A 23,369-nucleotide genomic window follows, 5' to 3' on the forward strand; every position below is an offset into this window, starting at 1 on the left:
CACACAGGATGCAACCACCACACATACACGCAGAAAGCAGACTCAAACCCACACTAATGATGAGACACGACCCCGGACCAGAAGCCAGACCACAGCTGCATCATTAGCCACTTTAAACCTCTCAATCCATACATGAAGCAGACTGACACCCACCATGAAGAGTTGGCACGGCCACGAACACGAAGCCAAACAACAGCAATACAGCTCACCAGATCAAATCCCCCTGCTACTCAGACTAACCCGAGCACAACCAAGCCCCCACCTAAACAGAACACACACCCATCCACTCAGAGCACAGCCAACCCCCCATCCAATCAGAGCACAGCCAAACCCCCAACCAATCAGAACACACCTCCACCCAATCAGAACACAGCCAAGCTCTCACCCAATCAGTTCACACCCCCACTGGCAGTTAAAAGGAAGAAACAGCTGTGATCACACACATTGCTCCTAGAAGCATGAAGCTGAGAACACCAGCCTGAAGATGACGAATGAGACTTTGTCGAAACGTTGCCAAGAAACGTCCAATTTTACGTGGGAGAAAACCCGAATAACCAAACAAATATATATATATATATATATATATATATATATATATATATATATATATACTGTTCTTATTTTTTTTTTGTAGGTCTATATGTGCATTATTGTTTCAGCCAGGGTTTTTCCTACATAAATCAAGCTGTTTCTATAGCCATAGTTCAGTGAAATCCCAATTCACTATTTTCTAGGCTTTATCAGACATTCACAAGCATTTTGCTGTCTGTTGTAAGACGTAAGGGAGACTAAGATAGATCTATTTCGGCCTTATAAGGCCTCATCAGTTAGCTGAAATAGAGCGCTTTAGAGCGCTCCATGGCTTAGGACCTGGCTACTTACGGGACCGCCTACTACCAAAAATAGCCTCCCACCGGCCGGTACAGTCTCATAGAGAGGGACTCCTCCGGGTGCCGTCAGCCAAACAGTGTCGACTGGCGGCCCCCAGGGGGAGGGCCTTCTCTGTGGGGGCACCCACTATCTGGAATGAGCTCCCCACAGAGATACGGAGGATCCCGGATCTGCGCACTTTCCGCCGCACTCTTAAGACCTTCCTATTCCAACAAGCTGGCCTGGCCTAACCTTTTCCCCTTTTCTTTTAAATTGAAAATTTTAAATCTGTTTTTAAATTATTGGGATGTTTTAAATTTGTCTCGGGCTAAATTGTTTAATCTGGTTTTATTTCTGCTTTTAAATTTTGTATTTATGTATTTTATTTTGTGCCTGTTCACTGCCCTGAGTCCTTCGGGAGTAGGGTGGCATATAAATCTAATAAAACCAACCAACCAACCAACCAACCAACAAACAAACAAACATTAACAGATAGCATGGTGGCCTAAAGGTGGACCTGACTTTTCACAATCAGGAGGCTATGATTTTAATCCTAGGTAGCGGGAGATAGTTCTCTCTCTGTTGGGGACAGACAAAATATCTGCTGTGAGCTCCATGTAGGTGTCAGGAAGGGCATCCGGCCAGTAAATGCTCATCTCCATTAAGTTGTCTGAACTCCATCCAATGCAAACGATTACAGGATTGTTAAAAAGAAGGAAAAAAATGACTGGGGCAAAATAAATCTAAGATAGTACCAACGGTAATAGGCACTTTGGGTGTTATCCCAAAACATCTGGAGATTCACTTATACAACATTAGTATTGACAAATTGACCACGAGTTCATTGCACAAGATGATTTATTCAGAACAGCTCACACCCTACAAAAAAATAAAACAACCCCCACCCCCCAAATAAAATCCACATCTGCCAATCCCAGGTCCTTGGAAAGGATTTGATGTGTGAAGAAAACCTGTCAAATCCACTCTGAACACCTAACTTGTATGATAAACTGTAATAAAAATAAACCTCCATATATCCCCTTAGGCCAAAATCAAAACTACATGGTTTCTGTAAATAGCAAATGGTCCTTTTATTCTTTATTGTCAGCATTTTCTACTAGGAAGAAAGACAACATTGGGTACTAATTTCTCTTTATGAGTTGCTCCCTGTGGTTGAGTTCAGGCCGCAAAACAATGATGTAGCACTTTGGTAAGAATATGCATCCTAGTAATGCAGCGCTGGAGGCCAAGATGGAGAAGACCTCCACAGCTACCATGGCTTTGCCTTTTGTGCTCAGATAGGCTGGAAAGAAGGAGATCCACACACTGCAAAAGGCCAACATGCTGAAGGTGATGAACTTGGCTTCATTAAAGCTGTCAGGTAATTTACGGGCAAGGAAAGCCACAATAAAGCTGGCGATGGCCAAGATACCCATGTAGCCCAAGACACAGTAGAAGAAGAAAGCTGACCCCTCATTGCACTGTAAAATCATTTCTTGGACCTCTGAGTATATGTTCAACTCAGGGAACGGGGGAGATGTTGACAACCAAATTATACAAATACATACTTGTAATAGAGAGCATGAAAGGACAATAGAAAAGGCCAATCTTTTCCCCACCCATTTCCTCATCTGAGATCCTGGTTTAGTGGCCATGAAAGCTACAACTACAGTGATGGTTTTGGCCAGGACACTGGAAATGGCCACTGAGAAGGTGATGCCAAAAGTCGGTTGTCGGAGAAGGCAGGTCACCTTGTCAGGTTGGCTGAGGAACAACAAAGAGGAGAGAAAACAGAGCAGAAGAGAGGCAAGGAGGGTGTAGGTGAGGGACCGGTTGTTGGCTTTGACAATGGGAGTATCCCTGTGCTTAATAAAAGTTTCAAGTACCCAAGATGTCAAGAAGAAGAAACAAAGAGCAGTTGAGGCCAAACCAATTCCTAAGGTTTCTTCAAAAGTTAGAAAGACCAGCAGTTTCAGGATGCATCCTTTCTTTTCTTTATTTGGATAATGATCTTGTGAACATTCAAAACAGTCATCCATATCTGGAAGAAAAGTGAAGAATTTGTCATCTATGCCATCCATGTGTTTGAAAATTATAGTGGATGCCGTTGTGATTCATCTTGACTTGTTTCCATTAAGCACCATTTGTGATCATTTGTCAATGAAAATGCAGTTCTTCCTCTGCTGTATGCTTTAGAATTCACAAGTAAAGTGGGAAGGGCAATTATCCATTGAAATCATTAAGGATCATTATTGCTTTATTAATTTTTCCAAAGCATAGATAAGAAAACTGTAATGATAGTAAGAGGAGCAGAGATACTAACTCTGAACTAAAAAGGTAAAGGGTGGGTTCCCCTTGTACATATGTGCTAGTCGTTCCACATTGAGTCATGTGGCTGGCATGACTCAATGCCAAAGGCGCACGGAACACTGTTACCTTCCCACCAAAGGTGGTCCCTATTTTTCTACTTGCATTTTTTACATACTTTCAAACTGGTAGGTTGGCAGAAGTAACGGGAGCTCACCCTGTGATACGGCACTAGGGATTTGAACCGCTGAACTGCTGACATTTCGATCAACAAGCTCAGCATCTTAGCCACTGAGCCACCCCGTTCCTTAACTCTGAAGTACAATCAATATAATCTTTTTAACTTCTTCTAAATTTTAAAATTCTAAAATGTGAGCAAGCTAATGAAAAATTAGTCTTTTTATTTGAGAATAAAAGGTTGGGTTGAACGAACAAAATAAATCACCTACATTTACCATCAAAACAAGATAAAAGCCTGAACTATAGCCCAACCTTTTGTGTGCTTCTGAGTTCTATATAGAAAGTATTAATTGGTTCTAAAAACACCCACTCTATATCCCTTTGAGGTTGGAATATCTAATCCATTTGCAAATCTTAATTTGTTTGCTGAAGCTCTTTTCTCTTACTTTCAGGTTTTAGTGGAAGATAAGATCTAGAAAATGGCAGATCAAGAAGGAAAATGTCTTAGTTCTCTCATGGTTAAAATGGACCTCATCATCTCAAAGGGTTTGGTTGCAATTTTATACTATCATTTGTAAAAAAAAAAAACCATCTGTCATTGTTTATTTCAATTTGAAGTAGAGTCTTTGAAGAGTGGACATTAGTGGTCCTTCAATCATACTTTTAGGGGATGTGGTGGCTCAGTGGCTAAGAGATGAGCTTGTTGATCAGAAATGTCAGCAGTTTAGCAGTTCGAATCGCTAGTTCCACGTAACTCTGGCAGGTCGGCAGAATTAGCCTGCAACGCTACATTCTAACCACTGCACCATCACAGCTCAGTCTCGCCTATCAATTTGCTAACAATCTTAGGGAAAAGAACAGCAAATGAGGTTGAAAATGTGAAAAGTAAATAAATAGATAAGAGATCACGTGATGATAGACAGTCTATGGCTGAATGGATATATATTTTGGGCCTCCATTTGGAAAGACTACCTCTTAGAATCTTATAGGCAAACTTTGACTCCTGAACAACGGACTGTAATCCACAGTGCAGAAATATATTTCCAGCCTGAAGAATTTGTGAAAACTATTCTTTATATGCATCCCAATGTAGTGCATTACAATTTGCTTAAACCTATCTAATGAAACTTGATGGAATGTCTAACTTACCCTTTTGGTTTGAAATCTTCCCTTCTGGACATGGAACACAGTCGTAGCAACAGAATTGTTTTCCTTCCATTCCTTTCTTCCAGTATCCGGGGGAGCAATGGTCATTACACAGAGAAATTGGAAGTACCTGATCATAAACACGAAAGCTTTTGCAAAGGAGGTTTTTAAAAGAGTTTCTAATTCTTCTCCAATATGGCAGGAAGCAACATTTGACTTCTTAATGTGTTAGTGAATTTTATCAAATTGATATACAATTTAAATAGATTCAACATCTTTTCAATTGATAATTGCAATCCAAATTTGAAATGTTTTCTCATTGTAATGTCAGTTTTGTAAATGGAGAGGGTTTTTTTTTCAGAATATGCCTTTCTTCTTTCAAAAACAAAAAATAGGTTTATAAATTATATATATTTATACAGAGATGATATTCAATATGGCTTTACAGATGAAGACATTTTCCTGGTATCATAATGGACTATAATACAATCCATTAAATGTGTCCATACCTGATTAAAAGCTGGGTGCCACACAATCATATCTTCATCAATGAATAATTCTTTCCCTTTTGGAGCACTGGAATCTACATTTCCAACTCTAACTCTCTGAAAGGACCTGTTTGGAAAAGTGATCATGTTGGTGATGTCGAATCCACCTGTTGCTTCCCCTTTCTCATTTAGGAACACTCTCTCCCCAGCTGAATTGTTGAAAGAAATGCCTTGAAGAAATGAATGGAGCTACTTGAAATAGAATGAAAGAGAGAGGGAGCATAGAACAGTATAATAGAGAAGAGACCATCATATTCAAGTTTCATTCACTCATTCTTCCCTTTCCTACAGTAATGCTCAAATAACTACATTGAGATTATTGATAGTCTATATTGCATGGAACTGTACAGATCTTCTCTATTAATGATTTTAAGGAAAGATAGGAAAAATTGTCAATCAATAAAAACAAAATGGAAACAATCTATTTCTAATATGATTCAGATTTATATTGACTATTTAAACAATGAATCAAATTGATGATCGTATACTCTACATATCCTTCTTCATTGGTACAAAGGTATTTGAAATCCTAGGATATAATAAATTTCCTTTAACCAGCTTTTAGTATCTGAGACTCAAGAGGTTCTTGGTAAACTTATATGGAGCAAAAGTATTCTCCCCCCTCACTTGTCTATGTGCCTGTCCATCCATCCATTCAACCATCCATCCATCCATCCATCCATCTATCTTCTATCTATCTATCTATCTATCTATCTATCTATCTATCTATCTATCTATCCATCCATCCATCCATCCACCCATCTATCTACCTATCTCAATCTAATATGATCTGATCTGATCTAATCTTGAACTATACGTAAAACTAATAACCCCAAAACCAGGAAAAACAAATTACCCATAATTACCCATAAGGAAGCTTCAATTAAAAAAAATATATATCTTTGGCGAAAAAACAAAACTTGGCTACTGGCTTGAAATATGGAAGAAAAACTGTTGACTCACAAAGAAATATCCATAATTGTGATATGTGACTCTGTTTTGTTTTATTAATTAATGATTAAGAGTACTTTAAAGCACAAACTCAACAATTCTCTTGGTAGTTTATCCTGTCTCAAAACCAATACCCCTTCCTGGAAATAATAAAGGTATAGTAGCAGAAGTCTTCATAAATTCTAAGTCCTCAGCCTAAAAGCTCTGACTTAACTAAATTGCAAAAAAATAGTTAAGAAGAGTGAAATATTCATATTAACAATAAAAAAGAAAGAAAGAAAGAAAGAAAGAAAGAAAGAAAGAAAGAAAGAAAGAAAGAAAGAAAGAAAGATTGCTTTCAAAGATGTCCCCATTTAATTTTTCTTGGAACCAGGCTGAAAAAAATCTAAAAGAGAGGAAAAGTCTACATACAAATAAAATGGTTATTTATGGAATCAAGGATGATGTAAAACCACCATTGGCTAGACTGAAATTTGCAAAAGGCATGTTTTATTTTTATCTCTACCCCACCAGGGATTATAGGGTCATTAAATGAAGATGATGATGTTTTATTTTTATCTCCTTTTATTCTGTAACACAGAATGACCTCTTAAATTAATCACAGTGTTTCTTTGACGACAGCAAAATGAAAACAATCTATTTTGAATATGATTTAGAGTCACTATTTAAACAATGAATCAAACCTACACCGTCCATAATCTTGTTCTTCAGATATCCTTATCTATCTATCTATCTATCTATCTATCTATCTATCTATCTATCTTCTATCTATCTCAATCTAATCTTTCATCAGAATGGAGGTGGAAGGGTCCTTGGAGGTCTTCTAGTCCAACCCTCTGGGATTCGAACTGCCCACCAGCTCAACCAGGAGATCCTATACCAGTGACCATCCAGTCCCTTCTTAGAAACCTCCAGTGATGGAACGCCCACAATATCTAGTGGCAAGCTGTTCCACTGGTTAATTATCCTTGCTGTTATGAAGTTTCTCCTTAATTCCAGGTTGCTTATCCAGATCTGATCTAAGCTTATCTAGATTAATATTTTCCGATACATAAATAAGACATTAATAGTACTGTTATGGAGAATGTCTTTCAAAATATAGATTTTTGTTTAAACAATAACTGAAATTAAGAGTTAAACTAAATTTGAGTAAGATGTACAATGTAAGTATATCATGTAAGCATCACCTGCCAAGGCTTCAGAGTTTGAAATTCAAACCTTTGATTTTTTCTGTGTGAGGCTCTTGATCTCACTGCCTCATGCAAAGAATGTGCCACTGCATAAACAGCATTGTAAATACTGTAGCTTTGGCCAGTCATCTGCAACTCAAAGAGAGGCGCAGGCAGATTCTCCAAATTCTCTTCTCCACTGCAAGTTTCATCAGCCATTGAGGGTAATTTTTCATTTGAAAGTGAACAGTCGAATATTTGCTCCCAAACTTCTTGAAGAAATCCATCTTTGTGGGTTGAAGGTTTGATGACTTGAAGAAATTCTTTGAAGCCTTGAATGTCTCTTGAATGAACAGTAAAGGAAAGAGCCCCATGGTACAACTGGAGATCCCAACTCCTTTGAAGTCCTGTCAGTGCGAAATCAATTGGGAACATCAGGATCCATACCTTCCTAAATGACGCACTCTCTTTGTTTTCATAATCACATAAAAACACAATATTTCTGAGCCACAGAATCGTGAATGGTTCGCCATAGACAAGGAAAACATTGGCTTTCTGATCTATCAGTCTATTAAAAATAGTTGAGATTAGATCAAGATATTCTGATAGGTTCTGAAGTAGGGCTTGCTGTGGAATCTTTTGTGTGAAGGCTAAACAGATCCCATTTTGGGAAAGCAACGGATTCAGTTTCTGCAAGAAATGTTCTCCCTTCTTCTTATCAAAAGTGAAGATTCCAATCCACGTCCATCCAAAATAGTGGAGAAGCTGTATAATTCCATTGTATTGATGTTCCTCTTTTGGGACCAGGCAATAAAGTAAAGATAACTTAGTAGCCTGGAGCTCTTCTTGGGCAAAGGAACCATAGGTCAGCTGAACAAAAGACAAAGAGAGAGAGTCATTATTTAGGACAAGTATTATTATTGGTTAATCTTTAGTGAGATTCACAGCCTTTGAGGCTGGTTAATAGCTCAGCAGCTCGAGTCCTAACCAAGGACCTAGGAACTGTTAAGGTATAATGTTAAGACAAGTATTATTATTATTATTATTATTATTATTATTATTATTATATTTTATTTGTCAAGCACCTATTAGATAACAGATATAAGTATAAACATCATTATGAATAGATGAAATGGATATGAATACAAGGGGACATTAGGACAGGGACAGTAGGCATGTTGGTGAGCTTATGCATACCCCTTACAGACCTCTTAGGAATGGGGTGAGGTCAACAGTAGACAGTCTAAGGTTAAAATTTTGGGGGTTTTGGGATGTAACCATAGAGTCAGGTAGTGAATTCCAGGCATTGACTACTCTGTTGCTGAAGTCCTATTTTCTGCAATAGAGTTTGGAGCATTTTACCTTAAGTTTGTATCTATTGTGTGCTCATGTATTGTTGTGGTTGAAGCTGAAGTAATCATTGACATGTAAGATGTTGTAGCAGATAATTTTGTGTACTACCGTTAGGTCAGACTGAAAGCGGCGTAGTTCTAAATTGTCTAAGCCCAAAATTTCAAGCCTGGTGGCATAAGAGCCTTGGTACTACAGTGGTTTAAAGCACCCTGTTATTAACACAGCTGCCTGCAATTTACTGCTGGTTCGAATCTCTCCAAGGCTCAAGGTTGACTCAGCCTTCCATCCTTTCTAAGGTAGGTTAAATGAGGACCCAGTTTGTGGGGGCAATAAGCTGACTTTGCATAAATATACAAAAGTATGAAGGCTATTGCTTAACGCACTGTAAGCCGCCCTGAGTCTCCGGAGAAGGGCGGCATATAAATCAAATTAAAAAAAAAATTAAAAAAATAATAATAATAAGGTATTCTGTTGTAAGCAGAGGAGTGGAGGACTCTTCTCATGAAATATCTCTGGACTCTCTTCAATTGTATTAATGTCTAATATGCAGTGCGGGTTCTGGCAGATGAGCTGTACTCAAGAATTGGTCTAGCAAAGGTTTTGTATGCCCTAGTGTGCAGTACAATATTACCAGAGAAGAAGCTTCGCAAGATTAGGTTAACTACTCTTAATGCCTTTTTGGCAATGCTGTTACAGTGAGCTCTGGCACTTAGATCATTAGAGATGAGTACTCCAAGGCCCTTGACAATGAAGGGGAAAATCCAGAAATGGAATGATCTCTAATGTTCATTACAAAAGAAGACCAATTTATCTCTTCCTGCTCTCCCCAAATTACCTGCGGAATCTTGAAGAGATTTATACTTTCTGCCATATAGGAAGAAGCAGAAGCATCTAATCCCCCAATAATGGCCATGAGATTCTTCTGATTATCGCATTTGTAGTTAGGAAAAAATCCCTTAGATTTGAAAAGCAGGTCCAGAGTGGTTCGGTAGGTCATCCTTGGATTGTAGTAACTGTCATAGATGTGGAACCCAAGAGTGACATTAAGTAAGATCTGGGAGTCTTCATTGATCTCCTTCACAGCAAAGGCCAAGGCGAGGGCATGCTGGTAGAATTTGGTGACTACACTGCCAATAAGTTTTAAAAAATCCTATTGATTAATACATTTAAACATTGTTATAATTTGGCATCATTTCCAAATGAATAATATGCGTTTTTGTATTTGATGGAAGTAGGACAATGAGAATTGCAAATCATAAAATACTGGAGTAATCTATAGAGTGTTTCCATGTATTTCCATGCCTTACAATAAATAAGCATTACAGCCAAGAAAATAATAAGCTATTTTCCAAGCGACTACTTTTATTTTCTTTCAGCTTCGCATAAAACAGAATATGAACAGATTTAACAAATATCATTCATTTACTGCTTGCATGTTTTGTGAGGAGTCATAATGCAGATTTTTTTTCTTTTTTTAAAAAAATTCTATTCCATTCACTGAATATTCTTTAAAAAAACTTATTTTGGCAAACATTTAATATATGAGTGAAAAAGACTGTTAGACTTTAAAGTATTTACACAAGAAAGACATTAACTTAAAGATAATATTTCTTCTCCCACAACCAGATACACTCAAAAGACAAAGAAATTACTTTAAAATAGATACAACATCTGCATTATGCTCATACAGCTTTTAATCATATAAGAAATTTTTGGAGAGCTGGCTAAAATTGGGGAAACACTGAAGGGAAAAAATATTACACTGGTAAGGGATAAGGTTTTAGAGAAGGATGGTCCTTAAAGTCAATTTCATCAAAGTTGTAAAATATTTGAGACACCATCCCACCAATGATGAGGTCACCAGGCTGGAACCACTCATGTGGAACAGGGAAAGCTTCCCTTGCAGGACATCTTAGAGTAGCTACTCTGTGCACCAAGAACATCAGAAGAAACAACATCTCCACTCTATTATTATGGAGAAAATGTCCGAGTCTATCAGTCAAAGAGAAGTTCTGGCAGATAAAACAGGAGGAAGAGAATTTGTGGAAATAAACCTACAAAGCAATCCCTTTGTGCCCTCATGTGGCTCTAAAAGTAATTAAATGGGTTGTTTTTCAATTCCTATTCCCTTCAGCTGAGAACCTTTGATGGTTTTGGCCTCCTTGGATAATAGATTGATTTCAGTTATTTGTAAGTTATATAATTACGTTTGAAAGATTTGCAACCTTGCAATTTTTATTTATACACCTGATCAGCATCTTTCTCTCTTTTGGACCATCTAACAAGTGACTGATGGTTAACCTATTTTGAAAATATTTGGAGAAGTAAAATTGGGAAGATATTTTCACTTTTCTATACTTCTTCAAAATTGTGTGTTTGTGTGTGTGTGTGTGTGTGTGTGTACTTACAGACAGACTTACATACATACATACATATACATACATACATACATACATACATACATACACACACACACACACACACACAAAGATATATATATATATATATATATATATATATATATATATATATATATATATATATATTCTTTTTAATTCATAGGTTCAAATGTATGATATTTTTGTAGTCAGGGTTTTTTTCCTATGTAGATCAAGTTGTTAAATGGCCATAGTGGGATGATATCTCAAATCATCACTTTCCGGCTTGTCATATATATCTATATATCTATCCCTCAAGACAGACACACACACTAACAAACTCCGAAGAGTACAAGAACACCAGAAACAAACCTCTCCCCCCCCCCATAGCCATACATGAAACAAACAGTGCATAACATCTCAGATAGGATCCTCACCACAGCCGAAACCAATGTCCTTTCCATAGGTTCAACTTTGCAGTCGCTCCCAAACACATCCCCACTGAAACCATTATATGCAGAGTTGAAACCAGCCTGACCAAAGTCAACCCCGACGATGCAAACAGAATCAGACTCGAAATCACCAATATCCTCTGCACCAGCAAGCCACCCAAAAGTAACTTACCCAAAGAGGAACAGACAGCACTACTTAACCTGAAAGAAGACACCAGCATAATAATCCTACCAGCAGACAAGGGCAATGCCACGGTGGTTATGAACACATCTGACTACCAAACCAAATTAACCAACCTACTCCAAGACTCCATATACAAACCCCTAAACACAGACCCCACCACCTACCTGGAAAAAACCACCAGATCCAAAATAAAAGCCTCCCCCATCAGCGAAGAGATTCAGCAAAGAATCATACCCAGAGAGAAATCATCCAGATGCCCTAAGCTTTATGGTCTCCCCAAGATACACAAAGAAGGAACCCCACTTAGACCCATAGTCAGCTCCATAGGCTCACCTCTACAAAACCTAGCCAAATTTCTCGCCAAACAACTACAGCCCTATGCAGAATCCATCACCTCATACATATGAGTAAAAAACTCATTCCAGTTCATAGACATCATAAAGCAACAAAACTTACAGCCCAGTGACCTACTCGTGAGCTTTGATGTCATATCCCTCTTCACCCAAGTACCAATCAAAGAAGCCTTGACAGTTATCCAAAACAAATATAACCCCCCCACCAAGCACATCTTAGATCTGACCAACCACTGCCTATCCAACACATACTTCATCTATAATGGACAGAAATACAAACAAACAGAAGGAGCACCCATGGGATCACCCCTCTCACCTGTCATTGCCAACCTCTATATGGAATAATTTGAAACCCAAGCTCTAGAAAAATCCGATCACAAACCCAAACTCTGGCTCAGATATGTGGACGACACCTTCATAATCTGGCCACATGGGAAAGAAAAACTGGACAACTTCCTCACACACCTCAACAGCCTACACCCCAAAATACAGTTCACCATGGAAACAGAAGCGAACAACCAACTTCCCTTCCTGGATGTCTTAGTCTACAGAAAATCCAATGGCTCCCTAGGACACACTATATACCAGAAGAAAACACACACAAACCGCTATCTGCACGCACTCTCACACCACCACCCTGCCCAGATCAACTCTGTAGCCAAGACACTCATTTCCAGAACAAAACGCTTAGCTGACGAACAACACCTAAAAACCGAACTACACACTCTCACTAACGTACTAACATCCAATGGATTCCAAAGAAATAAGATCACCAACCTAATCCAAAAAGAAACCCCCACTAAAATCCAAGACAGAGAACAAGAAAACGGCAAAGCCCTCCTCCCATACATAAAAGGCACCACAGACAGAATAAGCAAAATCCTCCACAAACATAACATCAAGACAGCATTCTGCACAAACCGAAAAATATCCACCATCCTAAGGAATCCCAAAGACAAAATTGAGTTAGAAAATCAAGGAGTATATGAAATCCCATGCACTGCCTGCCCCACCACATACATCGGACAAACCAGCAGACGAATAAGTGCACGCATAGAAGAACACAAGAACTCGGTCAGAAAAGAGGAACCAACTTCTTCCCTGGTCCAACACCTTAAAGCCACAGGACATGATATTGACTTTAAAAAGACGAGAACTATCGCCAAAACTGAACACTTTAACAACAGAATAATCAGAGAAGCCATCGAGATAGAAAAACGCCCACACAGCATGAACAAACGAGACGATACCTCCCGCCTACCAGGCATTTGGAAACCCGCCCTTATTGACAAACGAGTCCCTAACATGACGAATGACACCAGACCCACACTCACGAGTGCCACACCTGATGTCACCATCACACATCCACGCAGAAAGCAGACTCAAACCCACACTGATAATGAGCCACGACCAAGGACCAGAAGCCAGACCGCAGCTGCATCATTAGCCACTTTAAACCCCTCCAATCCATACATGAAGCAGACTGACACCCACCATGAAGAGCTCGCACGGCCACAAACACGAAGCCAAACAACAACAACGCAGCTCACCAGCTCAAATCCCCCTGCAACTCAGACAAAGCTGAGCACAACCAAGCCCCCACCCAAACAGAACACACCCCCAGCCAATCAGAGCACAGCCAAGCCCCTAACCAATCAGAACACACCTCCACCCAATCAGAACACAGCCAAGTTCCCACCCAATCAGCTCACACCCCCACTAGCAGTTAAAAGGAAGAGACAGCTGCGATCTCACATTGCTCCTGGAAGCACGAAGCCGAGAACACCAGCCTGAAGATGACGAATGAGACTTCGTCGAAACGTCGCCAAGACACTTCCAATTTTACGTGGGAGAAGACCCGAATAACCAAAGACCTACATACAAACACCCACGAAAACCTGAGAAAACAAATATATACATATACATATACATATACATATACATATACATATACATATACATATACATATACATATACATATACATATACATATACATACATACATATATATATTCTGTTCTTTTTTTTTTTTTTGTAGGTCTACATGTGCATTATTGTTTCAGCCAGGGTTTTTCCTACATAAATCAAGCTGTTTCTATAGCCATAGTTCAGTGAAATCCCAATTCACTATTTTCTAGGCTTTATCAGACATTCACAAGCATTTTGCTGTCTGTTGTAAGACTTAAGGGAGACTAAGATAGATCTATTTCGGCCTTATAAAGCCTCATCAGTTAGCTGAAATAGAGCGCTTTAGAGCGCTCCATGGCTTAGGACCTGGCTACTTACCGGACCGCCTACTACCAAAAATAGCCTCCCACCGGCCGGTACACTCTCATAGAGAGGGGCTCCTATGGGGTGCCGTCAGCCAAACAGTGTTGACTGGCGGCCCCCAGGGGGAGGGCCTTCTCTGTGGGGGCACCCACTATCTGGAATCAGCTCCCCCCGGAGATACGGAGGATCCCGGATCTACGCACTTTCCGCCACGCTCTTAAGACCTTCCTATTCCAGCAAGCTGGCCTGGCCTAACCTTTTCCCCTTTTCTTTTAAATTGAAAATTTTAAATCTGTTTTTAAATTATTGGGATGTTTTAAATTTGTCTCGGGCTAAATTGTTTAATCTGGTTTTATTTCTGCTTTTAAATTTTGTATTTACGTATTTTATTTTGTGCCTGTTCACCGCCCTGAGTCCTTCGGGAGTAGGGTGGTATATAAATCTAATAAAACCAACCAACCAACCAACCAACCAACCAACCAACCAACCAACAAACAAACATTAACAGATAGCATGGTGGCCTAAAGGTGGACCTGACTCTTCACAATCAGGAGGCTATGATTTTAATCCTAGGTAGCGGGAGATAGTTCTCTCTCTGGTGGGGACAGACAAAATATCTGCTGTGAGCTCCATATAGGTGTCAGGAAGGGCATCCGGCCAGTAAATGCTCATCTCCATTAAGTTGTCTGAACTCCATCCAATGCAAACGATTACAGGATTGTTAAAATGAAGAAAAAAAATAACTGGGACAAAATAAAGCTAAGATAGTACCAACAATAATAGGCACTTTGGGTATTATCCCAAAACATCTGGAGATTCATTTAAACAACATCAGTATTGACAAATTGACCATGAGTCGATTGCACAAGATGCTTTATTCAGAACAGCTCACACCCTACAAAAAAATAAAACAACCCCCCCCCAAAAAAAATCCACATCTGCCAATCCCAGGTCCTTGGAAAGGATTTGATGTGTGAAGAAAACCTGTCAAATCCACTCTGAACACCTAACTTGCATGATAAACCGTAATAAAAATAAACCTCCATATATCTTCTTAGGCCAAAATCAAAACTACATGGTTTCTGTAAATAGCAAATGGTCCTTTTATTCTTTATTTTCAGCATTTTCTACTAGGAAGAAAGACAACATTGGGTACTAATTTCTCTTTATGAGTTGCTCCCTGTGGTTGAGTTCAGGCCGCAAAACAATGATGTAGCACTTTGGTAAGAATATGCATCCTAGTAATGCAGCGCTGGAGGCCAAGATGGAGAAGACCTCCACAGCTACCATGGCTTTGCCTTTTGTGCTCAGATAGGCTGGAAAGAAGGAGATCCACACACTGCAAAAGGCCAACATGCTGAAAGTGATGAACTTGGCTTCATTAAAGCTGTCAGGTAATTTACGGGCAAGAAAAGCCACAACAAAGCTGGTGATGGCTAAGATACCCATGTAGCCCAAGACACAGTAGAAGAAGAAAGCTGACCCCTCATTGCACTGTAAAATCATTTCTTGGACCTCTGAGTATATGTTCAACTCAGGGAACGGGGGAGATGTTGACAACCAAATTATACAAATACATACTTGTAATAGAGAGCATGAAAGGACAATAGAAAAGGCCAATCTTTTCCCCACCCATTTCCTCATCTGAGATCCTGGTTTAGTGGCCATGAAAGCTACAACCACAGTGATGGTTTTGGCCAGGACACTGGAAATGGCCACTGAGAAGGTGATGACAAAAGTCGGCTGTCGGAGAAGGCAGGTCACCTTGTCAGGTTGACTGAGGAACAACAAAGACGAGAGAAAACAGAGCAGAAGAGAGACAAGGAGGGTGTAGGTGAGGGACCGATTGTTGGCTTTGACAATGGGGGTATCCCTGTGCTTAATAAAAGTTCCAAGTACCCAAGAGGTCAAGAAGAAGAAACAAAGAGCAGATGAGGCCAAACCAATTCCTAAGGTTTCTTCAAAAGTTAGAAAGACCAGCAGTTTCAGGATGCATCCTTTCTTTTCTTTATTTGGATAATGATCTTGTGGACATTCAAAACAGTCATCCATATCTGGAAGAAAAGTGAAGAATTTGTCATCTATGCCATCCATGTGTTTGAAAATTATAGTGGATGCCGTTGTGATTCGTCTTGACTTGTTTCCATTAAGCACTAGTGGGATCATTTGTCAATGAAAATGCAGTTCTTCCTCTGCTGTATGCTTTAGAATTCACAAGTAAAGTGGGAAGGGCAATTATCCATTGAAATCATTAAGGACCATTATTGCTTTATTAATTTTTCCAAAGCATAGATAAGAAAACTGTAATGATAGTAAGAGGAGCAGAGATACTAACTCTGAAGTAAAAAGGTAAAGGGTAGGTTCCCCTTGTACATATGTGCTAGTCGTTCCACATTGAGTCATGTGGCCAGCATGACTCAATGCCAAAGGCGCACGGAACACTGTTACCTTCCCACCAAAGGTGGTCCCTATTTTTCTACTTGCATTTTTTACATACTTTCGAACTGCTAGGTTGGCAGAAGTAGCGGGAGCTCACCCTGTGATACGGCACTAGGGATTTGAACCACTGAACTGCTGACATTTCGATCAACAAGCTCAGCATCTTAGCCACTGAGCCACCCCGTCCCTTAACTCTGAAGTACAATCAATATAATCTTTTTAACTTCTTCTAAATTTTAAAACTCTAAAATGTGAGCAAGCTAATGAAAAATTAGTCTTTTTATTTGAGAATAAAAGGTTGGGTTGAACGAACAAAATAAATCACCTACATTTACCATTAAAACAAGATATTAGCCTGAACTATATAGCCCAACCTTTTGTGTGCTTCTGTGTTCTATATAGAAAGTATTAATTGGTTCTAAAAACACCCACTCTATATCCCTTTGAGGTTGGAATATCTAATCCATTTGCAAATCTTAATTTGTTTGCTGAAGCTCTTTTCTCTTACTTTCAGGTTTTAGTGGAAGATAAGATCTAGAAAATGGCAGATCAAGAAGGAAAATGTCTTAGTTCTCTCATGGTTAAAATGGACCTCATCGTCTCAAAGGGTTTGGTTGCAATTTTATACTATCATTTGTAAAAAAAAAAAACACCATCTGTCATTGTTTATTTCAATTTGAAGTAGAGTCTTTGAAGAGTGGACATTAGTGGTCCTTCAATCATACTTTTAGGGGATGCGGTGGCTCAGTGGCTAAGAGATGAGCTTGTTGATCAGAAATGTCAGCAGTTCAGCGGTTCGAATCGCTAGTTCCACGTAACTCTGGCAGGTCGGCAGAATTAGCCTGCAATGCTACATTCTAACCACTGCACCATCACAGCTCAGTCTCGCCTATCAATTTGCTAACAATCTTAGGGAAAAGAACAGCAAATGAGGTTGAAAATGTGAAAAGTAAATAAATAGATAAGAGATCACGTGATGATAGACAATCTATGGCTGAATGGATATATATTTTGGGCCTCCATTTGGAAAGACTACCTCTTAGAATCTTATAGGCAAACTTTGACTCCTGAACGACGGACTGTAATCCACAGTGCAGAAATATATTTCCAGCCTGAAGAATTTGTGAAAACTATTCTTTATATGCATCCCAATGTAGTGCATTACAATTTGCTTAAATCTATCTAATGAAACTTGATGGAATGTCTAACTTACCCTTTTGATTTGAAATCTTCCCTTCTGGACATGGAACACAGTCGTAGCAACAGAATTGTTTTCCTTCCATTCCTTTCTTCCAGTATCCAGGGGAGCAATGGTCATTACACAGAGAAATTGGAAGTACCTGATCATAAACATGAAAGCTTTTGCAAAGGAGGTTTTTAAAAGAGTTTCTAATTCTTCTCCAATATGGCAGGAAGCAACATTTGACTTCTTAATGTGTTAGTGAATTTTATCAAATTTGATATACAATTTAAATAGATTCAACATCTTTTCAATTGATAATTGCAATCCAAATTTGAAATGTTTTCTCATTGTAATGTCAGTTTTGTAAATGGAGAGGTTTTTTTTTCAGAATATGCCTTTCTTCTTTCAAAAACAAAAAATAGGTTTATAAATTATATATATTTATACAGAGATGATATTCAATATGGCTTTACAGATGAAGGCATTTTCCTGGTATCATAATGGACTATAATACAATCTATTAAATGTGTCCATACCTGATTAAAAGCTGGGTGCCACACAATCATATCTTCATCAAGGAATAATTCTTTCCCTTTTGGAGCACTGGGATCTACTTTTCCAACTCTAACTCTCTGAAAGGACCTGTTTGGAAAAGTGATCATGTTGGTGATGTCGAATCCACCTGTTGCTTCCCCTTTCTCATTTAGGAACACTCTCTCCCCAGCTGAATTGTTGAAAGAAATGCCTTGAAGAAATGAATGGAGCTACTTGAAATAGAATGAAAGAGAGAGGGAGCATAGAACAATATAATAGAGAAGAGACCATCATATTCAAGTTTCATTCACTCATTCTTCCCTTTCCTACAGTAATGCTCAAATAACTACATTGAGATTATTGATAGTCTATATTGCATGGAACTGTACAGATCTTCTCTATTAATGATTTTAAGGAAAGATAGGAAAAATTGTCAATCAATAAAAACAAAATGGAAACAATCTATTTCTAATATGATTCAGATTTATATTGACTATTTAAACAATGAATCAAATCAATGATTGTATACTCTACATATCCTTCTTCATTGGTACAAAGGTATTTGAAATCCTAGGATATAATAAATTTTCTTTAACCAGCTTTTAGTATCTGAGACTCAAGAGGTTCTTGGTAGACTTATATGGAGCAAAAGTATTCTCCCCCCTCACTTGTCTATGTGCCTGTCCATCCATCCATTCAACCATCCATCCATTCATCCATCCATCCATTCATCCATCTATCTTTTATCTATCCATCTATCTATCTATCTATCTATCTATCTATCTATCTATCTATCCATCCATCCATCCATCCATCCATCCATCCATCCATCCATTTACCTATCTCAATCTAATATGATCTGATCTGATCTAATCTTGAACTATACGTAAAACTAATAACCCCAAAACCAGGAAAAACAAATTACCCATAATTACCCATAAGGAAGCTTCAATTAAAAAAAATATATCTTTGGCGAAAAAACAAAACTGGCTACTGGCTTGAAATATGGAAGAAAAACTGTTGACTCACAAAGAAATATCCATAATTGTGATATGTGACTCTGTTTTGTTTTATTAATTAATGATTAAGAGTACTTTAAAGCACAAACTCAACAATTCTCTTGGTAGTTTATCCTGTCTCAAAACCAATACCCCTTCATGGAAATAATAAAGGTATAGTAGCAGAAGTCTTCATAAATTCTAAGTCCTCAGCCTAAAAGCTCTGACTTAACTAAATTGCAAAAAACAGTTAAGAAGAGTGAAATATTCACATTAACAATAAAAAAGAAAGAAAGAAAGAAAGAAAGAAAGAAAGAAAGAAAGAAAGAAAGAAAGAAAGAAAGAAAGAAAGAAGGAAGGAAGGAAGGAAGGAAAGATTGCTTTCAAAGATGTCCCCATTTAATTTTTCTTGGAACCAGGCTGAAAAAAATCTAAAAGAGAGAAAAAGTCTACATACAAATAAAATGGTTATTTATGGAATCAAGGATGATGTAAAACCACCATTGGCTAGACTGAAATTTGCAAAAGACATGTTTTATTTTTATCTCTACCCCGCCAGGGATTATAGGGTCATTAAATGAAGATGATGATGTTTTATTTTTATCTCCTTTTATTCTGTAACACAGAATGACCTCTTAAATTAATCACAGTGTTTCTTTGACGACAGCAAAATGAAAACAATCTATTTGAATATGATTTAGAGTCACTATTTAAACAATGAATCAAACCTACACCGTCCATAATCTTGTTCTTCAGATATTCTTATCTATCTATCTATCTATCTATCTACCTATCTATCTATCTATCTATCTATCTATCTATCATCTATCTTCTATCTATCTCAATCTAATCTTTCATCAGAACGGAGGTGGAAGGGTCCTTGGAGGTCTTCTAGTCCAACCCTCTGGGATTCGAACTGCCAAACTGCCCACCAGCTCAACCAGGAGATCCTATACCAGTGACCATCCAGTCCCTTCTTAGAAACCTCCAGTGATGGAACGCCCATGATATCTAGTGGCAAGCTGTTCCACTGGTTAATTATCCTTGCTGTTATGAAGTTTCTCCTTAATTCCAGGTTGCTTATCCAGATATGATCTAAGCTTATCTAGATTAATATTTTCCGATACATAAATAAGACATTAATAGTACTGTTATGGAGACTGTTTTTCAAAATATTAATTTTTGTTTAAACAATAACTGAAATTAAGAGTTAAACTAAATTTGAGTAAGATGTACAATGTAAGTATATCATGGAAGCATCACCTGCCAAGGCTTCAGAGCTTGAAATTCAAACCTTTGTTTTTTTCTGTGTGGGGCTCTTGATCTCACTGCCTCATGCAAAGAATGTGCCACTGCATAAACAGCATTGTAAATACTGTAGCTTTGGCCAGTCATCTGCAACTCAAACAGAGTCGCAGGCACATTCTCCAAATTCTCTTCTCCACTGCAAGTTTCATTGATCATTGAGGGTAATTTTTCATTTGAAAGGGAACAGTCGAATACTTGCTCCCAAACTTCTTGAAGAAATCCATCTTTGTGGGTTGAAGGTTTGATGACTTGAAGAAATTCTTTGAAGCCTTGAATGTCTCTTGAATGAACAGTAAAGGAAAGAGCCCCATGGTACAACTGGAGATCCCAACTCTTTTGAAGTCCTGTCAGTGTGAAATCAATTGGAAACATCAGGATCCAAACCCTCCTAAATGACGCACTCTCTTTATTTTCATAATCACGTAAAAACACAACAATTCTGAGCCACAGAATCGTGAATGGTTCGCCATAGACAAGGAAAACATTGGCTTTCTGATCTATCAGTCTATTAAAAATAGTTGAGATTAGATCAAGATATTCTGATAGGTTCTGAAAAAGGGCTTGCTGTGGAATCTTTTGTGTGAAGGCTAAACAGATCCCATTTTGGGAAAGCAACGGATTCAGTTTCTGCAAGAAATGTTCTCCTTTCTTCTTATCAAAAGTGAAGACTCCAATCCATGTCCATCCAAAATAGTGGAGAAGCTGTATAATTCCATTGTATTGATGTTCCTCTTTTGGGACCAGGCAATAAAGTGAAGATAACTTAGTAGCCTGGAGCTCTTCTTGGGCAAAGGAACCATAGGTCAGCTGAACAAAAAACAAAGAGAGAGAGTCATTATTTAGGACAAGTATTATTATTGGTTAATCTTTAGTGAGATTCACAGCCTTTGAGGCTGGTTAATAGCTCAGCAGCTCGAGTCCTAACCAAGGACCTAGGAACTGTTAAGGTATAATGTTAAGACAAGTATTATTATTATTATTATTATTATTATTATTATTATTATTATTATTTATTTTGTTTGTTAAGCACCTATTAGATAACAGATATAAGTATAAACATTATTATGAATAGATGAAATGGATACAAATACAAGGGGACATTAGGACAGGGACTGTAGGCATGTTGGTGAGCTTATGCATACCCCTTACAGACCTCTTAGGAATGGGGTGAGATCAACAGTAGACAGTTTAAGGTTAAAATTTTGGGGGTTTTGGGATGTAACCATAGAGTCAGGTAGTGCATTCCAGGCATTGACTACTCTGTTGCTGAAGTCCTATTTTCTGCAATAGAGTTTGGAGCATTTTACCTTAAGTTTGTATCTATTGTGTGCTCATGTATTGTTGTGGTTGAAGCTGAAGTAATCATTGACATGTAAGATGTTGTAGCAGATAATTTTGTGTACTACCGTTAGGTCAGACCGAAAGCGGCGTAGTTCTAAGTTGTCTAAGCCCAAAATTTCAAGCCTGGTGGCATAAGAGCCTTGGTACTACAGTGGTTTAAAGCACCCTGTTATTAACACAGCTGCCTGCAATTTACTGCTGGTTCGAATCTCTCCAAGGCTCAAGGTTGACTCAGCCTTCCATCCTTTCTAAGGTAGGTTAAATGAGGACCCAGTTTGTGGGGGCAATAAGCTGACTTTGCATAAATATACAAAAGTATGAAGGCTATTGCTTAACGCACTGTAAGCCGCCCTGAGTCTCCGGAGAAGGGCGGCATATAAATCAAATTAAAAAAAAAATTAAAAAAAAATAATAATAAGGTATTCTGTTGTAAGCAGAGGAGTGGAGGACTCTTCTCATGAAATATCTCTGGACTCTCTTCAATTGTATTAATGTCTAATATGCAGTGCGGGTTCTGGCAGATGAGCTGTACTCAAGAATTGGTCTAGCAAAGGTTTTGTATGCCCTAGTGTGCAGTACAATATTACCAGAGAAGAAGCTTCGCAAGATTAGGTTAACTACTCTTAATGCCTTTTTGGCAATGCTGTTACAGTGAGCTCTGGCACTTAGATCATTAGAGATGAGTACTCCAAGGCCCTTGACAATGAAGGGGAAAATCCAGAAATGGAATGATCTCTAATGTTCATTACAAAAGAAGACCAATTTATCTCTTCCTGCTCTCCCCAAATTACCTGCGGAATCTTGAAGAGATTTATACTTTCTGCCATATAGGAAGAAGCAGAAGCATCTAATCCCCCAATAATGGCCATGAGATTCTTCTGATTATCGCATTTGTAGTTAGGAAAAAATCCCTTAGATTTGAAAAGCAGGTCCAGAGTGGTTCGGTAGGTCATCCTTGGATTGTAGTAACTGTCATAGATGTGGAACCCAAGAGTGACATTAAGTAAGATCTGGGAGTCTTCATTGATCTCCTTCACAGCAAAGGCCAAGGCGAGGGCATGCTGGTAGAATTTGGTGACTACACTGCCAATAAGTTTTAAAAAATCCTATTGATTAATACATTTAAACATTGTTATAATTTGGCATCATTTCCAAATGAATAATATGCGTTTTTGTATTTGATGGAAGTAGGACAATGAGAATTGCAAATCATAAAATACTGGAGTAATCTATAGAGTGTTTCCATGTATTTCCATGCCTTACAATAAATAAGCATTACAGCCAAGAAAATAATAAGCTATTTTCCAAGCGACTACTTTTATTTTCTTTCAGCTTCGCATAAAACAGAATATGAACAGATTTAACAAATATCATTCATTTACTGCTTGCATGTTTTGTGAGGA

General features: G+C 38.3%; 2 protein-coding genes across 2 annotated transcripts; both read right to left on the reverse strand.

The window, feature by feature from the left end:
* Positions 1-1,720: 1,720 nt before the first annotated feature.
* On the reverse strand, positions 1,721-9,521 carry LOC132709833 (vomeronasal type-2 receptor 26-like). Its single transcript, XM_060684830.2, has 5 exons — positions 9,360-9,521; positions 7,190-8,041; positions 5,013-5,240; positions 4,507-4,633; positions 1,721-2,911 (listed from the first exon to the last, which is right to left on the reverse strand). The coding sequence occupies exons 1-5, from the start codon at positions 9,519-9,521 to the stop codon at positions 2,013-2,015; spliced, it is 2,268 nt and encodes a 755-aa protein (XP_060540813.2). The 3' UTR covers positions 1,721-2,012.
* Positions 9,522-14,970: 5,449 nt separating this feature from the next.
* Positions 14,971-22,919, reverse strand: LOC132709841 (vomeronasal type-2 receptor 26-like). The gene is made up of 5 exons (XM_060684835.2): positions 22,758-22,919; positions 20,581-21,432; positions 18,322-18,549; positions 17,816-17,942; positions 14,971-16,217 (listed from the first exon to the last, which is right to left on the reverse strand). The coding sequence occupies exons 1-5, from the start codon at positions 22,917-22,919 to the stop codon at positions 15,319-15,321; spliced, it is 2,268 nt and encodes a 755-aa protein (XP_060540818.1). The 3' UTR covers positions 14,971-15,318.
* Between the last annotated feature and the right edge of the window lie 450 nt (positions 22,920-23,369).

Source organism: Pantherophis guttatus, chromosome 4 (genome assembly GCF_059756535.1).
Source record: "Pantherophis guttatus breed Tessera chromosome 4, ASM5975653v1, whole genome shotgun sequence".
Lineage (NCBI taxonomy): Eukaryota > Metazoa > Chordata > Lepidosauria > Squamata > Colubridae > Pantherophis > Pantherophis guttatus.

Bases quoted from the DNA above. Each gene is read 5' to 3' on its own strand.
- LOC132709841 (XM_060684835.2), bottom strand. From the start codon at position 22,919: ATGACCTACCGAACCACTCTGGACCTGCTTTTCAAATCTAAGGGATTT. The intron at 21,433-22,757 runs GTAATTTGGGGA...TTTTTTGTTCAG, and splicing joins ATCTCTTCAAGATTCCGCAG to CTGACCTATGGTTCCTTTGC. The intron at 16,218-17,815 runs GTAAGTTAGACA...CTTTTCTTCCAG, and splicing joins GAAGATTTCAAATCAAAAGG to ATATGGATGACTGTTTTGAA.
- LOC132709833 (XM_060684830.2), bottom strand. From the start codon at position 9,521: ATGACCTACCGAACCACTCTGGACCTGCTTTTCAAATCTAAGGGATTT. The intron at 4,634-5,012 runs GTATGGACACAT...GTTTATGATCAG, and splicing joins GGCACCCAGCTTTTAATCAG to GTACTTCCAATTTCTCTGTG. The intron at 2,912-4,506 runs GTAAGTTAGACA...CTTTTCTTCCAG, and splicing joins GAAGATTTCAAACCAAAAGG to ATATGGATGACTGTTTTGAA.